The sequence below is a fragment of the Aythya marila genome (assembly GCF_965140915.1).
Source record: "Aythya marila genome assembly, chromosome: 7".
Lineage (NCBI taxonomy): Eukaryota > Metazoa > Chordata > Aves > Anseriformes > Anatidae > Aythya > Aythya marila.
The window spans coordinates 3,748,393-3,766,063 of record NC_139048.1 but is presented as its reverse complement, the minus strand read 5'-3'; the positions used below and the strand labels follow the sequence as shown (position 1 = coordinate 3,766,063).

The following is a 17,671-nucleotide window of genomic DNA, read 5'->3' as shown; positions in this document are numbered from 1 at the left end:
TAGGAGTGAAAAAACACAGCTCTTCTTGGTTGGTTCCTGTGCTGTTTATTGTGTTGTACCACCACACAGCCAACAGCTACCAGAGGCACGTAACTACTGTGCAAAATAGTGTTGTGTCAGGGATGGTGTGGCCAGGAGGGACAGGGAGGTGATGGTCCCCCTGTGCTCTGCGCTGGTGGGGCTGCACCTCGAGTGCTGGGTTCAGCTTTGGGCCCCTCAATACAAGAAGGACATGGAGGATCTGGAGAGTGTCCAGAGGAGGGCTACAAAGCTGGGGAAGGGTCTGGAGCACAAGTCCTATGGGGAGAAGCTGAGGGCACTGGGGGTGTTTGGGCTGGAGAAGGCTGAGGGGAGACCTCATTGCTCGCTGCTACTGCTTGATAGGGAGGTGTGGGGAGCTGGGGACGGCCTCTTCTCACGGGTAACTAGAGATAGGGGCAGAAGGAATGGCCTGAGTTGTTCCAGGGGAGGTTTAGACTGGCAACGAGGAGCCATTTCTCCTCAGGACGAGCAGCCAGGCGTTGGGACGGGTTGCCCAGGGAGGTGGTGGCGGCACCGTCCCTGGGGGAGCTCCGGGAGGGGTTGGACGTGGTGCTTGGGGACATGGCTCAGCGGGTGACAGTGTTAGCCAGGAATGGTTGTACCAGATGACCTTGCAGTGCTTTTACAACCCTAGCAGCCCTTGGCCGGTGTATGGCCACGGTTAGGGGTGGGTTTGTAGAGTTTGGAGCTTTCCCCGCTATGGGGTCGGGCTGCGCGCGCAGCGAACTACAACTCCCAGCAGCCCCTCGCGGGGGCCGCGGCCGGAAGCGGGGCGGGCGGGGAGCGCCTCGCGGTGCCTTGTGGGAGCGGCGGCGGCGGCGGAGGAGGAGGCGGAGGGGGAGGGGGGGGTCTCCAAGATGGCGGCTTCCATCTCGGGCTACACCTTCAGCTCCGTCTGCTACTGCAGCGCCAACAGCAGCGCCGACCACGTAGGTGCCCGGCCCCGCCGCCCTCACCCCGAGGCCCCAGCCCCGCGGCCCGGCTGGCTGCGGCCCGCTTGCGGTGGGGAGGGGCCGGGCTTTGGGGTGGCGGAGCGCAGGGCCCGGCCCCGGCGCCTCAGGGAGGGTCCTGAGGGGCCCCCGAGCGCTGCCCGGGGGGTGCTGGGGGGCATCGGGGCTCTGCCTGGCCTCGCCGTGCTGTGGGGGGGCCGGCAGGGCGCTCCCCTCCTCAGTGCCCGTGTCCCTCTGTAATTTGTGTCTTTCTGAGGGAAGCTTCCAGCATAATCAGCGCTTTTGGAGCTAAAAGCATCCTGTTATTGCACAGCTACGGTGCTGCGAGCAGAGAGTCAGCCCTGGCAGGTCTCATCGTGGGTTATACCCACAGCTCAGCCCTGTATTTCAAACCCTAACCTCACTTTTAATCTCCCACTTAATAATAAGAAATTTGCAGTAAATTAGTGTATATAATATTGTTTGCGTTGTTTTCCATTTTTAGTGTTTTTTATTTTTTTTTCCCCCTCTTGAAATTGCAGGAAGGGTTTCTGCTGGGAGAGGTGAGGCAAGAGGAGACCTTCAGCATCAGCGACTCGCAGATCAGCAACACCGAGTTCCTACAAGTCATCGGTAAGTAGCAGAACTTGTAGAAATTCCCTGGGAAGCACTACTCAGCTTCTCAGTATGCAATGCAACAGCTCAGTAAGGATTCCTATTTCACTTGTGAGACCGCCATAAGGTTTTCCAGTCCTTCCAAATCAGCACTGAACCGTTTGCTGCAGTATTTGTTCGTGGGTGAGGTGTGAGGAAAGGTAGCGGCCGCTTGCTGAGCAGAGGGGCTTCTTGCACATCTCTTCTCGTGAAGAAGAGCTTGTTCCTTCCGAGTTAGGTGAGTTTTGTAATGGAGAAACGATTTATTGGATTTCCTGTTTGCATGGCTGCCTGCGAACAGGGATGCACTTAAGGTAAATGCGCTGCTTGATGTACTGGTGCTGAAAGGGGGCAGATTGCTCGTGGGGAGCTGGGCTGGCTGACTGGCAGCACTGTAAGCTGTCAAGACGTTATCTGCCAAGGAATGTTTGGCAAACCGTGCGCTGATAAGAAGCACGAGTGCTGCAGAGCTGATGGGTTGTGCAAAGAGAAGCGATGGTAGCAGAAGACGCAGGCTCCTGATGTTAAACGTTGTTGGTTGATGCAGGTGTTTGGATACACAAGAGAATTAAAAGCTTGTGACAGCTCCTCAGTGACTTACAGAGATTAGGAAGCTCCTGAATGCCTTTTTTGGATGTGTACATATAATTTGGTGTTAAAATGCATCGAATTCTTTAAAAAGCCAAATGTACACGTGCTTTGTGGAATGGATTGTAGGTAACTTACCAGGGTCTTTATAAAGCTTAGCTAGCACCCAAACATCTTGCAGTTGACTCTCAAAATGTGATTTCTAATGAACTAATGGGCTGTGAAACTAAGTCCTGAGTATTTTACATCTGAAGGCACCTGCTGCTTTCAAGTAGTGGTGGTTGTGTATGCAAGAATCTGGAAGGTTAAGTTAGATTCCTGTTCTGGTCACTCCTAAAGAAAATGGGTGGTAAATCGATTGTGTGACCTGCGCTGATCTGTGAGATAAAGTACAGAAAGTAAGGGGGTAGGGTTTTTATGTGTACGTAGTGGTTTCAAAGTATCAGATAAAGGGAAGCAACTGAAATCCGTTCAGACAAAGCTGGATGTGACTGTTTGGTGGGATCTGACCTAGTTACTGATGATAATATGGTACCACAACGTCACTTCCAGCTGTCTGGTTTCACAAACCAAGTGTTTGTAACATTAAGAAATCACTCTCTCTTCAGATATTGTTCTATTTTTTGTTGCTTTTTCCTTTCCTTTTGTGAAAAAGGAAATTACCCCCTCCCCAGAGATCTTCTGGATATTTGTGTTATTTACCAAACTCTTACTGCAGTATTTATTGGTCAGCCTTACAAGCAGAACCAAGAGCTCAGAAGTTGAAATGAGACTGATGGGTTTGTGGCCCAGTTGTCACGGATGAGTTTTAGCATTTTGACGTGGCCGTTGCCTCAGAGCTCAGTGGCATTGTTTATGTGGGTGTACGTAGTAAACGCACTGCGTGTATTTCTGTAAAAGAAGTCAATGTGTGAAGCTCAGATTTTGATCGCTGGTTCCTCCTGCGTTCTGAGCAGTGGGCTTGTTGCTTCCTGTTTTTTTAAAAGTCAAAGCAATAACCGAGAACCAAGCGTATATTCTCAGTAGCTGTGGCCAGTGTGTTTGTTGGAAGGAATTGGTCTAGGCTGGAATAATTAAATTCACTGCCCTTGTTTAGCAAATCATCTCCACGGATTCCTGTGGAATTCCTATGGCAAGGATGAAAATGTGGGGCTGCTGCTGACTTGTTTTAGTTTGAATTGTTTAGAAATCTGACAGCAGCACCACAAACTCTTCTTGCCAGTGGGAATGTCAGTGGCCCTGTTGTGCTGGTGGCTAAATCTGCTGTGACAAGGCTGTGCCTGGGCTGCTGCTCCTGGGAATGCTGAGTGCTGAGGAGCAGGCTGTGGCTGTCAGAAGAGCAGGTGGGGAGTCACTGCAGGATGGAAGGGTCTAAACAGAGCTGGTGCTGAACGCTCCGCGGCTTTCTGATAGAGCAGCTGGAAGTGTTGCCCCCTCAGGGCTGTTCAGCCCTGCAAATGTGGTTTCAGACAAGTTGGGCAATAAAGTACAGCACTGGGAACAGCAAACTGGGTTTGGCAACAGGTCTGAGTGGAGGAGAACTTTAGAGAAGTACTGAATGGCACAAAAAGTCACGCTTGGTGTTAGGGGACTGGTATGGATTGGATTTTTGCTCTTTTCCCTCTTCTCTGTGACTGCAGACATGTCGCAAACTTTGATGCTTAAATAAGCACGCTAGCATTTATCACTACCTCACTCATGAAAAAAAATTGCAGTGACTTTAAAAAAGGTTATAATTCTGTGATATAAAGCAAAAATGCAGCTAATCATTTTGGAGCGGTGTTTCACCCCTTTTATTGTAATGGATTCTAGTTGTCTCACCAGGTGAAATACTCCAATACATACAATTCCAGTGATTTCTTCCCTCATCCTTTTTTTTCATGCACTGTTTGTTACAGCAGCAAGGAATTTGTATGCAAGTAAAATGTGGAAAGGTGTTTCAAAAAGAAAAGAAAAAAAAACAGAAATGCCTTTATGAAGAGGTTACAACTGTAAAATAATTTATAACTTATATATCTGAGGCTAGGGTGTATCTGTGTGTATCAGAGCGAGTGGAAGTCTTCCTTACTGTGGAAGTCTTTCCCTCAGTGAGGTGGAAGATGAGGAGGAGAAGCTGCTGTCCTGGGCATGGTGCTGTGCCATCAGGTGGTGCTGAGCCACCAAGGGCAGCGCGGGGCTGACAGAAATGCTCGTTGGATCAATAGCCGTGATGTGGAAAAGTTGTGCAAGATGTGCCTAATGTCTCTTTATCCCGAGCAGCTGGACACACGTCTCTTCTTTTTTTTTGTTGTTGCAGAAATCCATAACCATGAGCCTTGTTCAAAACTCTTTAGGTAAGCATTTTTCTGTTTTTCTGTTGTCTTCCTGTGTTGGCTGGGGAATATCACAGTAGGTGACACACACGAGCATCTCAGGTGTACCTAGCACTGTCTGCACTGTTTATTTTTCTGGTGACACTACAGAAACCTGTAAATTGCAGCAGCCAAGGTGATGAGAGTGAGTTTACAGCGCTGGTATCTCTTGCCTTGCTGTACAATCATTGTTTAGAAAGGATGCTGAGGTAGCAGTTAGAGGCTTCTTTTGTTACCTCTCCTAATTTCCCCCCCCGTGCAGTGGAGGTGAATATTAGCCCAAATCATATCACTGATAATTAAGGTGAATGTCAAAACCAATCCAAATTACTGTAGGCTTAGGCCAGCTCTGCTGAAGCCTGGTGGGTCGCACCTTGTGTGCCTTTACCCTATTAACTCGCTGGCTTAACGAGTTGTTTTGTCCTTAGTTGTACTGATTTGCACCAGGTAATTCTGAAGCTTTCGGCTTGCCAGTTCTTTTTGCCCTCTGATCTTCTGTAGTCCAGAATTAAAATTAAATATAGGCCTAATATGTTCCGTTCAGCAGCTTCAGTCTATTGCACGGAGCTTTCCTCTATAGTCGTCATTCGTTATACAGTGATAGCTTCTAAATTGCTCTCTAGAAATCCTTTTTAGAAGGAATTCCCAATTAATCTCCTCTTGTCTTTATTTAGAGCTTTCCAGCCAATTAAGAAGACGCAGTACCTCCGATACTGTGATTGACGTTAGCTGCATTAGAGAGAAAAGCTGCAGTCTGTCATTTGCTATCTGATAATTACAGAGGGTACTCTTATCCCGGTGATTTATATGCTGGAGACTCCACACAGCAAGATAATATCCCAGTGTCTGGGAGGCTTTGTGACTCCTGGGGATGTTCGTGCAGCCCATAGCAAAACCGCTCACGTTCACTGCCTCTCCCCGGGCCAGAAATTGGTTTTTAGCAACCGAGCTGATGGAGGAAGGGGAAGAAGTTGATTTCTTTGTGTGCTTTCTGCACAAGAGCATGAATTTATTTATGCAGAGCATGGGGGAACCTCGCAGAGTTGCTGTGACCTTTACCAGTACCACGCTGCCAGCTTCTCTGTTCCTCCAGCTGCAGCAGGTGCTGCTTTGGGGCACTGCCTTATCCTTCTGACCCAAATGCAGCCAGACCACGGGGCCTGTGGCTCCTCTGCCCTGTGTTCCTGTAAGCAGGCATTGCTCGTGTTGAACATAACAGGCTTGGCTCTGGTGCTTTTTACCAAAATACAGGAACTGAATGAGAGGTGAGGGTTTTAAAGGAATTGATTTCTGGCTGTGCAGTTCTCAGACGAAGGCGTTCTGTGACCTACTGGTTGCTCGTCCCATGAGAAAATTACTTACAAGTCGTAAAGAAAGAATTGGATATCTGCTGCTTAACAAAAATTCAAACACTGCGAGCATGAATGGAAAAGATTATGCAAATGTTAGGTATAGCTCCGATTTCTAAATACTTGTCGTCTTAATACTCAAATTAATTTGCATCTTAAAGCCAAATTCTATTTCCACCCTCATTTGCCAGCCAAGTACTGTGTCAGGATGTTTTTTTCCCCCCTCACACAAGAGCTGAGATCATAGACCTCTAAAACAGAGCGTTCTGCACTGCTTTAGCTGTTAGTGATACCAGCTCTTGAAAGAGAGTAAGGACTTGGCAGGTAAGGCAAGGAGGAATCAATTTTCAAATGCTTTTCCTTCTGTTATGAAGTGTGATCCATTTGGATTTACAAACCTATCAGTGTAGATAGTTTTATGAATCCTTAAATTGATTGTGTCCTTTAAATATCAACTCGTTAGGGTCTGGGGCTCCATCCTGTAAGTAGAGCCTTATGGAAAGAGCACAATGCTTCTTCGTGTTCTTGCTGACCCTGCTATCATTGGTTTGGCTTCAGGGGTCTCCTCGTGAGTCTAATTGCAGGACTGGAGCTCAAGAAATTAATTTGGAGCTGCGTGTGAAGTGGCCCTGTGTTCCTTTCCTCCTTGGCGGGTCGACCTCCTGTTAGCAAAGCAGGGTTGTGCCGAATGCTGGTCAAAATCAAATCACCCAGTCCATTTATGTCCATTTTTTAAAACTAATAACTGCAGGCACATCCCATTTCATTGCCAGTTGCTTAAAAGTGGTTCGAGTATTCACACCAGCTAGTCTTAGGCATCTAACTTCGGTGCTCTGCTCCTTCCTCTGGGAGAGCTGCCTCTGTCTGTTAGCTCTGTAGCCACCCTCGGCTCCTGACTGCTCCAAACGGCACCCAGGTTGGATGTCCAAGCGGGTGGTGTGAACGCTGACCCACATACATAAAGGTAAAGCTGCAGGGGTTGATTTTCAACGTACAGAATGGCAGCTGTTTGAGAAATACTGGGAGTATAAAGTATGTATAATGTGCGTGTGTAAACTGTGTGCCTACATTTCTCTTTTCCTTTTTTTGGTTCAAGCTTTTATGACTATGCAGGCAAGGTTAATGAGGAGAGTTTGGACAGGATTCTTAAAGATCGAAGAAAAGTAAGTTTTCTACCTTTTCCTCCTGTTCTAGTCATAAGAGCCTAAAATTAGAGTGGGTTTGAAAAAAAAAAAGCAGGTAGCTAACTAGAAGAAATACTTCTTTTACAAATCTGGTCTGATGTTCTAATCCAAGGTTTATCCTCTACACAAGTTTGTGGATTTGTGGTACTTAGGTTAAACTGGGGGCAATGTCTAAATTCCCTGAAGAACTCCAAAGCATTTAAGTTCAGATAGCCAGAAATGAAGGGTCAGTATTAGTCCTCTGTCTAATTTCTGAGCTAAACATGTAGCATGAAGATTGTGTATGCTGCTGCTGAAACCAACAAAAAATGGAGCTGATCTGAAAATCTGTTCTGCAAAGTTCATTTCCAAAGGCTAAAAAATGCTGTCCTGATAAAGCCTCGGGATGGCAATTACTGCGCTGCCAGCTTTAAACTGGAAATGCTGTGAGAAAGCAGTTAGACGTTAGATATCGTCGTAGCTTTATGTTGTGTGTGCGTTGTTAGCACAGCTACTGTGAAGTGGATTCAATTTCACCAGTTCTCTCTCAGGAGAATCAAAGCTTTCTCAGCGGCTCATCCAGTTTCATACTTGCAGTGCCCTGGCGTTAAAATTATCAAATGATCACATCAGAAGTTGTCACAAACCTCACACTTCGCAGAGCAGAGCTGAAGGTGTGGTTCCTTACGGTGGATGGCTCCACCAGTCACCTTCTTGCTCGAGCTAGCAGAAAGCCACCTGCTAGTTCATGAATTTTGCTCACAAGGTCTGCTTAGTGCAAGGTAGGGATGGTAAATACGATACTTTTTTTTTTTTTTCCTTTTTCCTTTTACAAGGCAGCAGCAAAGCAATGTCATGCCAGCTGCTTGCAGAACTGCACTGCTGTGTAAGGCGTTGGGGATTTCTGTCCTCCACAGGTGACTCAGGTGTAACTTCCACAACCGTGGTCTGAGTAAGAGTGAATTTGGCATCGCTGAATTTGCAGTCTTTATTTTTTGATTACCTTACCAGCCCGAATCGTGGACTTTTGCTTACAGACAGGGATATTGCTGAGGAGGGAAACAAATCCTAAATTTGTGCAGTGCTAATCATTGCAATGGTTTTTCTTATCTCTCTCTTCTACCAAATGCTCTCAGAATTAACCCTTCTGTGTGTACTTTTGTATTTATGCTTAGTACCTATGTTCTTTGTGTGCATGGATCTATACATACAGATGTAATATATCTTTATGCTGATGATGGAGTAAGATTCCAGTCTCAGATCCTGAATTCTGTAACCCTGTAACTCTACTACAGAACGCTGCAGAGCATGTTCAATTCTCCTTCCGGAGACGAGGCAAAAATAGCAATTTAAAAATGTCTGTCTCACACTGGTTTCCAGCTGAATTTTTTGTTAGGATCTATCTTGCAGGAAATAAAAAATTAAAAAAAAAAAAAAAAAAATTTGCAAATGTTCTGGGACCAAAGCATGATAGGTTTAATGCCATTAATTGTCATAATGCCAAAAAACAACAGGAACTAGTGCTGTCCAGGAACTGTGACGGTCTTCTGTTCCATTTTGTTAGTGAAATAAGCACATTTTATTACATCCAGACTAGGAAATTGTACGGATTTAACTATAAGAAGTTAAAACCAATGCTTTTTACTATTTTTTTTGTTGTTTAATATGGGTGTCATATTGTTTAATGCGTAGAATCTGCTCTTTGCCAACAAACATACACAATCTTAATGCATCATTACATGAAAGTGCCTCTTTTTGGGAGTCTTCCTAAAACAGCTTGTTAGTGATGAGTCCTTTGTCATTATTGTCTTAATTTAAATGTTTAGTTTACATTAAATAAAGGATTTTAATACATCTTGTGTTCAAAATAATAATTGAATTAGAATGTCTTATCTGCTGCGCATATGCATCTCTCACAATTAAACGCTCAGTTTTATCGCTGTACGCAGCAGATCAGTCCCATCCATCTCGTGAGCAGACAAATATCTGCAAATATGTTTGCACAGCGCTGGAAATGTGTCTTACAAATCAGTACCAGAGCGCAGGCAGTTGAAATACTTAGGGCAAAAAATCTGCTCTGTTTGAAAACCGCTCAGATCTGATAATTTGAAGATGCTCCAAGGTTTATTGCTAAACCTAAACAACTGAAGGAGAACCTGTGATGAAAGTAGGATCCTAAATACCACCGAGGACACAAGTGTTTATAGCACAGTGAGGCTGAGCAATTAGTAGCTGTGTGTAGCAGGATGTGTCGCTTTGGGACTGTTTAACAGGTTTAAACCCCCAGTAATTCAGACAGATGTTGTTGTAACAAAGCTATTTCAAGAATTGCCTAATGAATATGATGATATAGTTCTGTCAGCCGTATTATCAGAAGGTAAATCTGTATCTCTCAATTAATATATCTATTTTTTTCTGATGTACTTCGATTATAGAACGTTATCGGATGGTACAGATTTAGGAGAAACACTCAGCAGCAGATGTCCTATAGAGAGCACATCATTCATAAACAGCTGACCCACATTCTTGGAGTGCCTGATCTTGTCTTCCTTCTCTTCAGCTTCATTTCCACTGCAAATAACTCCACACATGCTTTAGAATACGTGCTTTTTAGACCAAACCGAAGGTAAGCAAACTCTGTATGTGAATCGATCCTTGTCTATTTTCTGCTTCTTATTGCTATTCTCTATAAACTATTCTGAAGTTGGCACTAGTAAACAAGTTTTTCTGTTTATCAAGTCTACAGTTGTTAGTGATGACAGCTTTTTTTTTTTCCCCTGTGCAAGCAATTTGTGAATTTATCTTGGGGAGAGTGAATGTTCTTTTTGATCTTTAAATATTCAGACAAATATATTTTAAGAAAAATCGGGTGACAGTACCGTGTTTCTTGTAAGAGAGACGAATGTTGCCTCACCGTTCTTGTATCTTTGGTAGCTTGCAGGCACAATTAAAAATGGCTGTAGGATGTACAAAGACAGATTCATCTCTGGGGAATTTTCTGTTGTGTGTTTATTTTGAACACAACTTCTAATATTTCTCAGCTTTTGTAACGCACTTAATCCAGAAGCTTGGAAATTAGAAGAGCTGTGGTCATCAAAGAGATGGGATAGTGTCAAGACTATTGTAAATAATATCTTGTATAGTAATTGTAAAGTAATTAATCTATTAATCTTTCTATATTTTCTCTACAGGTATAATCAAAGGGTGTCACTTGCTATTCCTAATCTAGGCAACACTAGTCAACAGGAATACAAAGTTTCTTCAGTGCCAAATACTTCTCAGAATTATGCCAAAGTTATTAAGGAACACGGGTAAGGTTTTATCAAATTCTACCTTCTCTCCCTTCCGAAGACTAGTAAGAATATGCATGGCAAGCAGGAAAAAAAAACTAGTTCAGCAGGAGAATGAACAGTTGGTTCCTGCTGCACTTTTTCTGCTTAGAATCAAATCTTTGACAAGAACAAATGGAACTCGGTGCACGACTCAGAAAAGCAGAGTCTGTATGGGCAGTCGTTGCTGCAGGCCTTCTGGCTGGAGGATTGTAACTTGATTTTTTTTTTTTTCAGCGAATTCTCTGTGCAAGCTTGCTTTAAAACCAGAACACTGATTTGGAGTATCTGTGTTGGTTTTGTTTTTTTGATGGTGATCATTTTAATTAAATGCTGTAAATGCAAAGTAGCTCTTGTGACTTGACAATGAAATTCTACAAGCTGAAAGAGTTCTGCATAAGTTTAATCTCATTCAAACGGGACTTTGTTGTTCCAGAAGGATCCTTGGTGTCAAATATTCTGCTATTTTGATTCTTGAGAGTATAGTACACTTTCAGCAACGTAAAACAAACCATGTTTTAGAAATACAGCAATTGACTGCTTACCAGCAGCTCAGGAACAGCATGGGGTAGAAACTCGTGTTGTATTCTCTAACTAATGGTTTCTGCTTTTTTTGGTAGTACTGATTTTTTTGACAAAGACGGAGTGATGAAGGACATCAGGGCTATATATCAGGTTTATAATGCACTTCAGGAAAAAGTACAGGTAACTTCCTCTACCTAATATTGCTCGGTGTGTGTGGCTTCGCTTGTTTGTCTTTTGATTAAACCAGGAGTGTGGGAGATGGAATTTTTTAATGCTCATAAGCCATTTCTCATGAACTGTGCAAGAATGTTTGACTTTAATAGTGGAACCTGACAGTTTCTATTCAATATGTGCATTCACAGGGGCTGCAGTAAAAGTGGTTGATAGGGATATCATTGATTCTTTCCCTTCTGCAAGTCACTGATTTAATGCTGAGTGATTTCTGGGAGATGTTAGCAGTTTTTAAGAGCATGCCTTGAAGAAAAGCTTTCTTGAAGGCTGTGGGGATTTGCACAGGCTTAAGGGCCTGCGTGAGCTCCAGAACGATTCCTGTCTCTTGGTGTGCCGCATGCAGCACCGAGAGCTCCATCTGATAGTTACAGCCTGGGAGTGAATCCTGCTCCAAACGTGGCAACGCATCCGAGGGGGCCTCGTGTGTCAGATCTGCTAAATGGGAGCTTGTCAGCTCGCAGCATCACTGCGCTGCCTCGGGAGCGCACACTGCTGCTGGGGATGTAGTCACAGCTTATTGCCAGGCTTTCCCTTTACGGCTGCCCTGCGGTGATTTCTCTGCCCGTGCTTAGCCTTGCTGCTTGGCGCGTAGGGCAAGGAACAAAGCAGTGATCTCAGCCCCTCACCCTGCTGCTTCTCCGTGGAAGTTACCCCCTTAACCTGCCTGCCAAGGTGGGTAACTGGCATCCTTCGTGCTGGCTCCACGGGGCACGAACGTGCCTTATTTTCAGATGTCTATCGCATTAGCTAATGGCATTACTCTTTAATGCCTTTTTGCCAAAAGCACACGCGTCCTTTTGTGTTCTTGCTGGTGTTTGAATCGGCATCTGGGAAAATGGAAAGAGTGACCTCATCGGGGAGTTGTCTTTCTACCTGTTAAAAGTATGGCTTTGTTGTATTTTACCAGGTAGATGTTCCTCCTGTACGTTGTTACAGAGCTGAAAAATTATTCAGGAGTTTCTCACTTGGGGAACTTTTATCTTTAAAGTGAATATTTCTGAATGTTACGGGGCTGGAAGCTACAAGTTCTTTGGTAAAGGAGCTGAGATGCCTTTATGTGCATTATTCACCAATTAGTTCTGTGCGTGGTGGCTTTTTCAAACTATGAACTTTAAAAATTAGACACAGAACTGAAAGCGCTGCTAACATTTCTCAATTCCATCTGTAGATGAGATCATTAATAGTAACCTTTTGGGGAAGAAGCAGTAAATTGCTGATGACTTCCTGTTTGAGATTCATCGGCGCTTTTAGAGCTGTGTTCTCCAAAGCTGATCATGTTTAATGATAATGACCAGTGCTTATTTGCTGAGGATGTAAACAGTATCTAGTATAGCATGCTTAAATTAGACAAGAAATCCACACTGTCCAGAACTGTTCTTGAACGTAAGTATTTCCAAGATTTCATCTTCATTCCTTAACCAGTGTAGGGAAATCTTGTTGAAAATTCAGCCAGGAGATAACTTGGGGCAATTTTCTTTTGAATCAACTGTTTCAGACTCTGATTCACATTTGGCCTAGCATAAAAAGCACACACCTTCATGCTGGGCTTTAAAATCATGCCACTGCAGTATCCTTATTGTGCTAACAACAGTGTAGTGTACTTCACAGTAACTGTAAACTCTTTCTGAGTTCAAACTGAAAATAAGATTAAATAAACAAATAATTGGAACTATCTTTGGATCTTATTATGCAATGCCTTACGGTAACGATGAATTATTTGGAGATGCTTTTCCTATCACCCAGCAGCTGTAAATTGACAACAGCCAGTGAAGAAAATGCTCCAGGTTGAATTTTATGCTCTGAAGTAGTTGATTGCTGCTCTTAGTTTTGTGCTTTTAATGGCTTCTTGTCCATCAATAGCTTATTAATGTTGTTGTGGAAGTGTTTGTGCACCCATGTTTTTGGAAAATCTTAGTAATTCTTATGTTTTTCTCCTAGGCAGTTTGCATAGATGTAGAAAAAAGTGAACGCGTTGTTGAATCTTTTCAAGCTGATGTAAACAAGTTAAAAAGGCAAATCACACAAAGAAAAAATGAAAAAGAACAAAAACTAAGTAAGTTACCTTCTTTTAATTCTGTTGTTTCGGAACAAGATGCTCTAAAGACAAAACACTTCATGGAATTGTTTTGAGTTACACTCCTGATAGCTCATAGCAAAACAAAACAAAAGCCACTGGGAAGGTTGCATGAGGGATTGATGTTGAATGGTACCTGAACTTTGAAAGTATGTACCCTGCAAATGGTTTTGTAGGAGTCATCCAGGGTTAGCAAACTGGGAAAAAGGGGAGAGACGGAACTGTAGAGGAAGAACAGGAAAGTTAATTCTGGAAGTAACACAGGAAAAGATTCCTTGCAGGAAAGGAAAAGTAAAGCCAGGAATGGAAAAAAACAAACCTGAACTTTGGAGAGATTCCTTTTGAAGTATTGCATGGAAGCAGGGCGCTGTGTTTCCAGACCAGACCAGTCAATGTTTTTGTGAATTTATCTTTCAAATAAATTCTTTGATTTATTCAAGGTAACACAGGCATGGTGCTCGTCTCTTTCCAGTGAGACTCCACAGAAATTATTCTCCTGCTGTGTTTTGAACACCTGCATAGCAAATTTTGTACTGAGTTGGGATTAAAATTTGCATGGTGCAAATAAATCCCATTAAAATCCCTATTTTGATTAGAGTTGGCTCTGTATTACTAGTACCAGTTTTCATAGGATGCATAGGTAAGGAAAACCAGTTGTAGGTGCATGTTCTGCATCTTTTTTGCTGCTCCATAATTTTCTGACTCAGGCTTATTGAGTGAGTGTAGTGGGCTGGTGGCCACGCTGTCCCTCCTCCCTAAAAATTGTGTATGGCTTCAGGACACTTTTTGGTCAGCAGTACACAGGTTTTGGGAACAGCCTTGACATTTCCAGGAGACATTGCCGATCTAAGTTAATTTGTGAGTGTGAGGGAGGACCAAAAGTAGAGGATAGAGAACAGGCAAATGGGAAATAATATTTAAAAATAAATTCATAAGTAAATTAAATATGTTAGCAAACCTTACCTCTGTCTTTCCATGTTTTGAAATGATAAGAGACTGAAATGTTGTACTTTTAGCTACAACGTGTGTTTTATTGGTTTTGTATCGTTGTGTAAAGCTGTGGCTGAGGCTGACAGATCACTGGTTAATAACCCAAACCGTGCAGCAGGCCACTCTGTTGCTCTGACTGGATGTTTTTTTTCCTCCAGGCAGCGAGGTACGGTTACCAAATCAGTATTTTACATCAAAATTTAATCTGTCACACTCCTTCCCTGAGTTCTTCCTTCCCCAAACCTCAAAGGTAGAGAGCTGAGCACCAGGTAGACCATGGGAAAGGTGTGAGCAGCAGGAGTCCTGAGTCACTCTTGCTTCCTGCCTGGCTGGAGATGAAGCAACCAGAGCACTGCTACTACGTGAGCTAGCAAGAAGCAGAGACGGGTATTTAGTGCGGCTGGAGCTGATCCCAGCCCATATGGCAGAAGACGGGGGTGGAGGAGGAAGAGCAGTCGGTGCTAGCCCCTGGGTGCTGCGAGTGAGATGGGAAGGCTGGACTGGAAACGTGTGCCAGAGCAGAATATCATGTGAGAGGGCTGAGACAAGAAAACACGCAGCTTGGGTCTCTAATATTTTTAGATGCGAGTTGCTAAATAGCGAAGCCAGCCTTCTGTTCTCTCCCTTTCTCAATATTGGGTGAATTTCCTTGTTTTTAGTGAGTGAGCTGTTCCAATTAATCAGTCTCAGAGCTGGAGGAAGGGGGAATATTTGATTCAAATTCCTGTGGTAGTGTTGCGTGAAAGCTTGTTGTTGTTTTCTTGGTTAATGGGCTTTGTCTCTAACACTGGAGCATTAAACTCGGCTGAGACTTTATTTGACAGACCCCCAGAATTGGTTTGTCAGTGTTCTGGGGTGTAGTTTGGTGTACACGTAGGGGAATGTGCCCTTCTAGTCAGTCAGGAGAGCTCTGGTTGGCCTGATTCAGGGAACTATTCAGCTTTGATTTTTGCTCTTTCTAGAAGTGTGGCAGGTGATGCTTAGAACAGGCAGCGTTTTGTCTGTCACTGCAAGGCAGCCTGAAATGTCCTGGTGTCCATTCTACAGATACCTGGAGGCTAATAACCGGCTAAAAACAATCAAAAACTGAAATTTATCCTGGTGCCTGTACTGCAAGGAAGTTTTTCCTTGCGTCTAACGTACAATGCTCTAACTAAAGCTCCTTTCTAATTATCTCTCCATGGTACCCTCTTATGTATATTTGAAGGGTTAAGCAGTTTCCTCAGCCCCTTCTAATTACCCGATTTATTTCAGTCTTTTCAGTTTGGTATCCAGACCACTAAGAACTCCTTTTTTTTGGTGGAGTTTCTCTACTTATTCCATGTTTCTCAACATGCAGTGTCTAAAATTAGCTACAGGCTACCAGTTGTAGTCTTCACTATTGTGGTACGTACTAAAATGGTATTTACCTGGTTCTCAACAGCTGAGCACACGCAGTGCACGTTGATATTTGTAGTTTACATAAATCAAGGGTAAACCTCAGTTTCTCTTCTGCAGGACGCAACTGCTCCTCCTGGTGCAGTCCGTGCAGCCCATCGCTCCTCCGCACGTCTTCCTAAAATTACTTTGCAAACCATCTCGTGTTGAGATCATTTTGGAATTCCTGTCCCGATGCTGTTACGCTTGCAGCCATGATTTAATAAGCGTGTGCTGATTAAATCCCATCGCTTAGGTTGTAATGCAGGTACAGCTCCAGCGCAGAGCTGTGGGGCTTCATCCTCCTGCACCTTCCCAGTGTGGCTGTTATTGAATAACACCGTAATTGTTATTTGAACAGTTTTTAGCTTTTTCTAATCCCCGTGCTGCTTATTTTACTCGCTGTTTGCTATGAAACGTTGAGGCACTGTGAAATCCTTACAGGCAAGACTCATCCGTGGCTTTTGGCAGTGCTTTGTTAAAATAACACAGAAAAAAAGGGAAAGAGACCCTGCCTTAGTGGACAGGGCTATGGGTAGCAGCTGTCTGCCTGCCATTACTTAAATAAATCAGAGGATGTGGTGGGTTTGTCTGTTGGTGGGGACACGGAGTATAGTTTAACCACAGCTTACTTTGCAACATAATTTGTGTAAGCATTAAATACACCGACTGTCCTTCCTTTTCTAGGACTGCAGCAAGCAATTTTAAGCAGGCAAATGCCAGCAGATAACCTGGAACCCATGTTTGTTCCACGCATGTCCTACACTGGGTTCGCCGTGGAAGGCTGCACGCTTGAAGATTCGGACGTCTCCGATCCTCCCCCGCCCTACTCCGACTTCCACGCGAGCAGCCAGGAAAGTACTGTGGGTCACGGCCTCCTGGAAAGCAACGCCTTCATGCCCCGGCCCCAAGCCGTGGGCTCTTCCAGTTACGTTTCGACAAACACAGGATTGAAATATTCTGGTAATGGAGCGTCCACGCCGTCGTCCCAAAGAGCGGTCGCTGACAATGTTGACGAGTCAGAAGACAGTGATTACGAAAACTTGCTCGAACCCACGGAGTCGTCTGACAGCGAGTACTCACAAACGAGGGATTCCCGGCCTTCAGCACATCCCGACGGCGACTCCAGGAACACTCAAACTTCTCAGATTTGATAGGGGGGAAAAAAAAAAATAAAACAAAATCGACGTGACACTGTTGTGTTTTTTTTTTTTTTTCTTTTTTTTTTTTTTCCCGTAATTGTTACAGAGATTTTGGGGATTTAACCTGGAGGAAACGAACTACACAGGATTACTGTGCGCACGGTGTAGAAGACTTGCACTAGAGGGTTTATTCACCTTGTGATACATTTTGCAAGTTTTATAACGAAATCATTAGGATAATCAAGTTGTACTAATACTGATGAGGTTCACGGATGTACTGGTAAATTTAGGCAAAATGAAATTTCTAGAAATCTTGTAGCTTTCCTTGCCGTATTTTCTTTAAGACAATAAATTGGGTTGTAGTAACTAAGCACAGTTAGTCTACAGATAATGTTCTCAGATCAAAACTTACCTCTTGCACTATCATGCCTTGAATTTTAATTTTTGAAAGGGAAAAATGTATCAGCCGCCTTCAAAACAGCTTTCTCTGGTAAGCCAAATTGGCCTTTGTGAGCAAAGAAGCGTTGCTAATTCTGAGGAGCCTGATTGAACGAGATGTGGTTCCCTTCTATCGGCGTGCTCTTTTAACAGAGAAGGGGTTTGTTTCAACCTTTTTTTACTAGCAGAATGTGTGTATCACTTAAAAAGATGGTTGCCTTTTTTTCTGTAAAGGGTTTTGGGGGTGGGGGGGGGTGGGACGACCGGTAAAATCATCCAAATGAATGTCAGAAATATTATTCTGGTTTTGCTGGGTTTACAGTGACTTTATGCCACACTAGCCTCGTTTAGTGTCTCGTTTGTTATTTTAGTGTGAATGCGAAGTGCACATACAGGAGTCAATGACTGACGGAAGTAGTAAATTCCACCGTGATTGGACTTCAGAGTCTG

General features: G+C 43.8%; 1 protein-coding gene across 1 annotated transcript; it reads left to right on the top strand.

The window, feature by feature from the left end:
* The first annotated feature begins 893 nt into the window (after positions 1-893).
* ABRAXAS2 (abraxas 2, BRISC complex subunit) lies at positions 894-17,439 on the top strand. The gene is made up of 9 exons (XM_082765278.1): positions 894-971; positions 1,514-1,604; positions 4,510-4,546; positions 7,010-7,076; positions 9,512-9,702; positions 10,268-10,387; positions 11,026-11,110; positions 13,100-13,214; positions 16,329-17,439. Exons 1-9 carry the CDS (start codon positions 900-902, stop codon positions 16,793-16,795), a joined length of 1,245 nt encoding a protein of 414 aa, XP_082621404.1. The 5' UTR covers positions 894-899; the 3' UTR covers positions 16,796-17,439.
* The last annotated feature ends 232 nt before the right edge of the window (positions 17,440-17,671 follow it).

Bases quoted from the DNA above. Each gene is read 5' to 3' on its own strand.
- ABRAXAS2 (XM_082765278.1), top strand. From the start codon at position 900: ATGGCGGCTTCCATCTCGGGCTACACCTTCAGCTCCGTCTGCTACTGC. The intron at 7,077-9,511 runs GTAAGTTTTCTA...CTTCGATTATAG, and splicing joins TTCTTAAAGATCGAAGAAAA to AACGTTATCGGATGGTACAG. The intron at 9,703-10,267 runs GTAAGCAAACTC...TTTTCTCTACAG, and splicing joins CTTTTTAGACCAAACCGAAG to GTATAATCAAAGGGTGTCAC.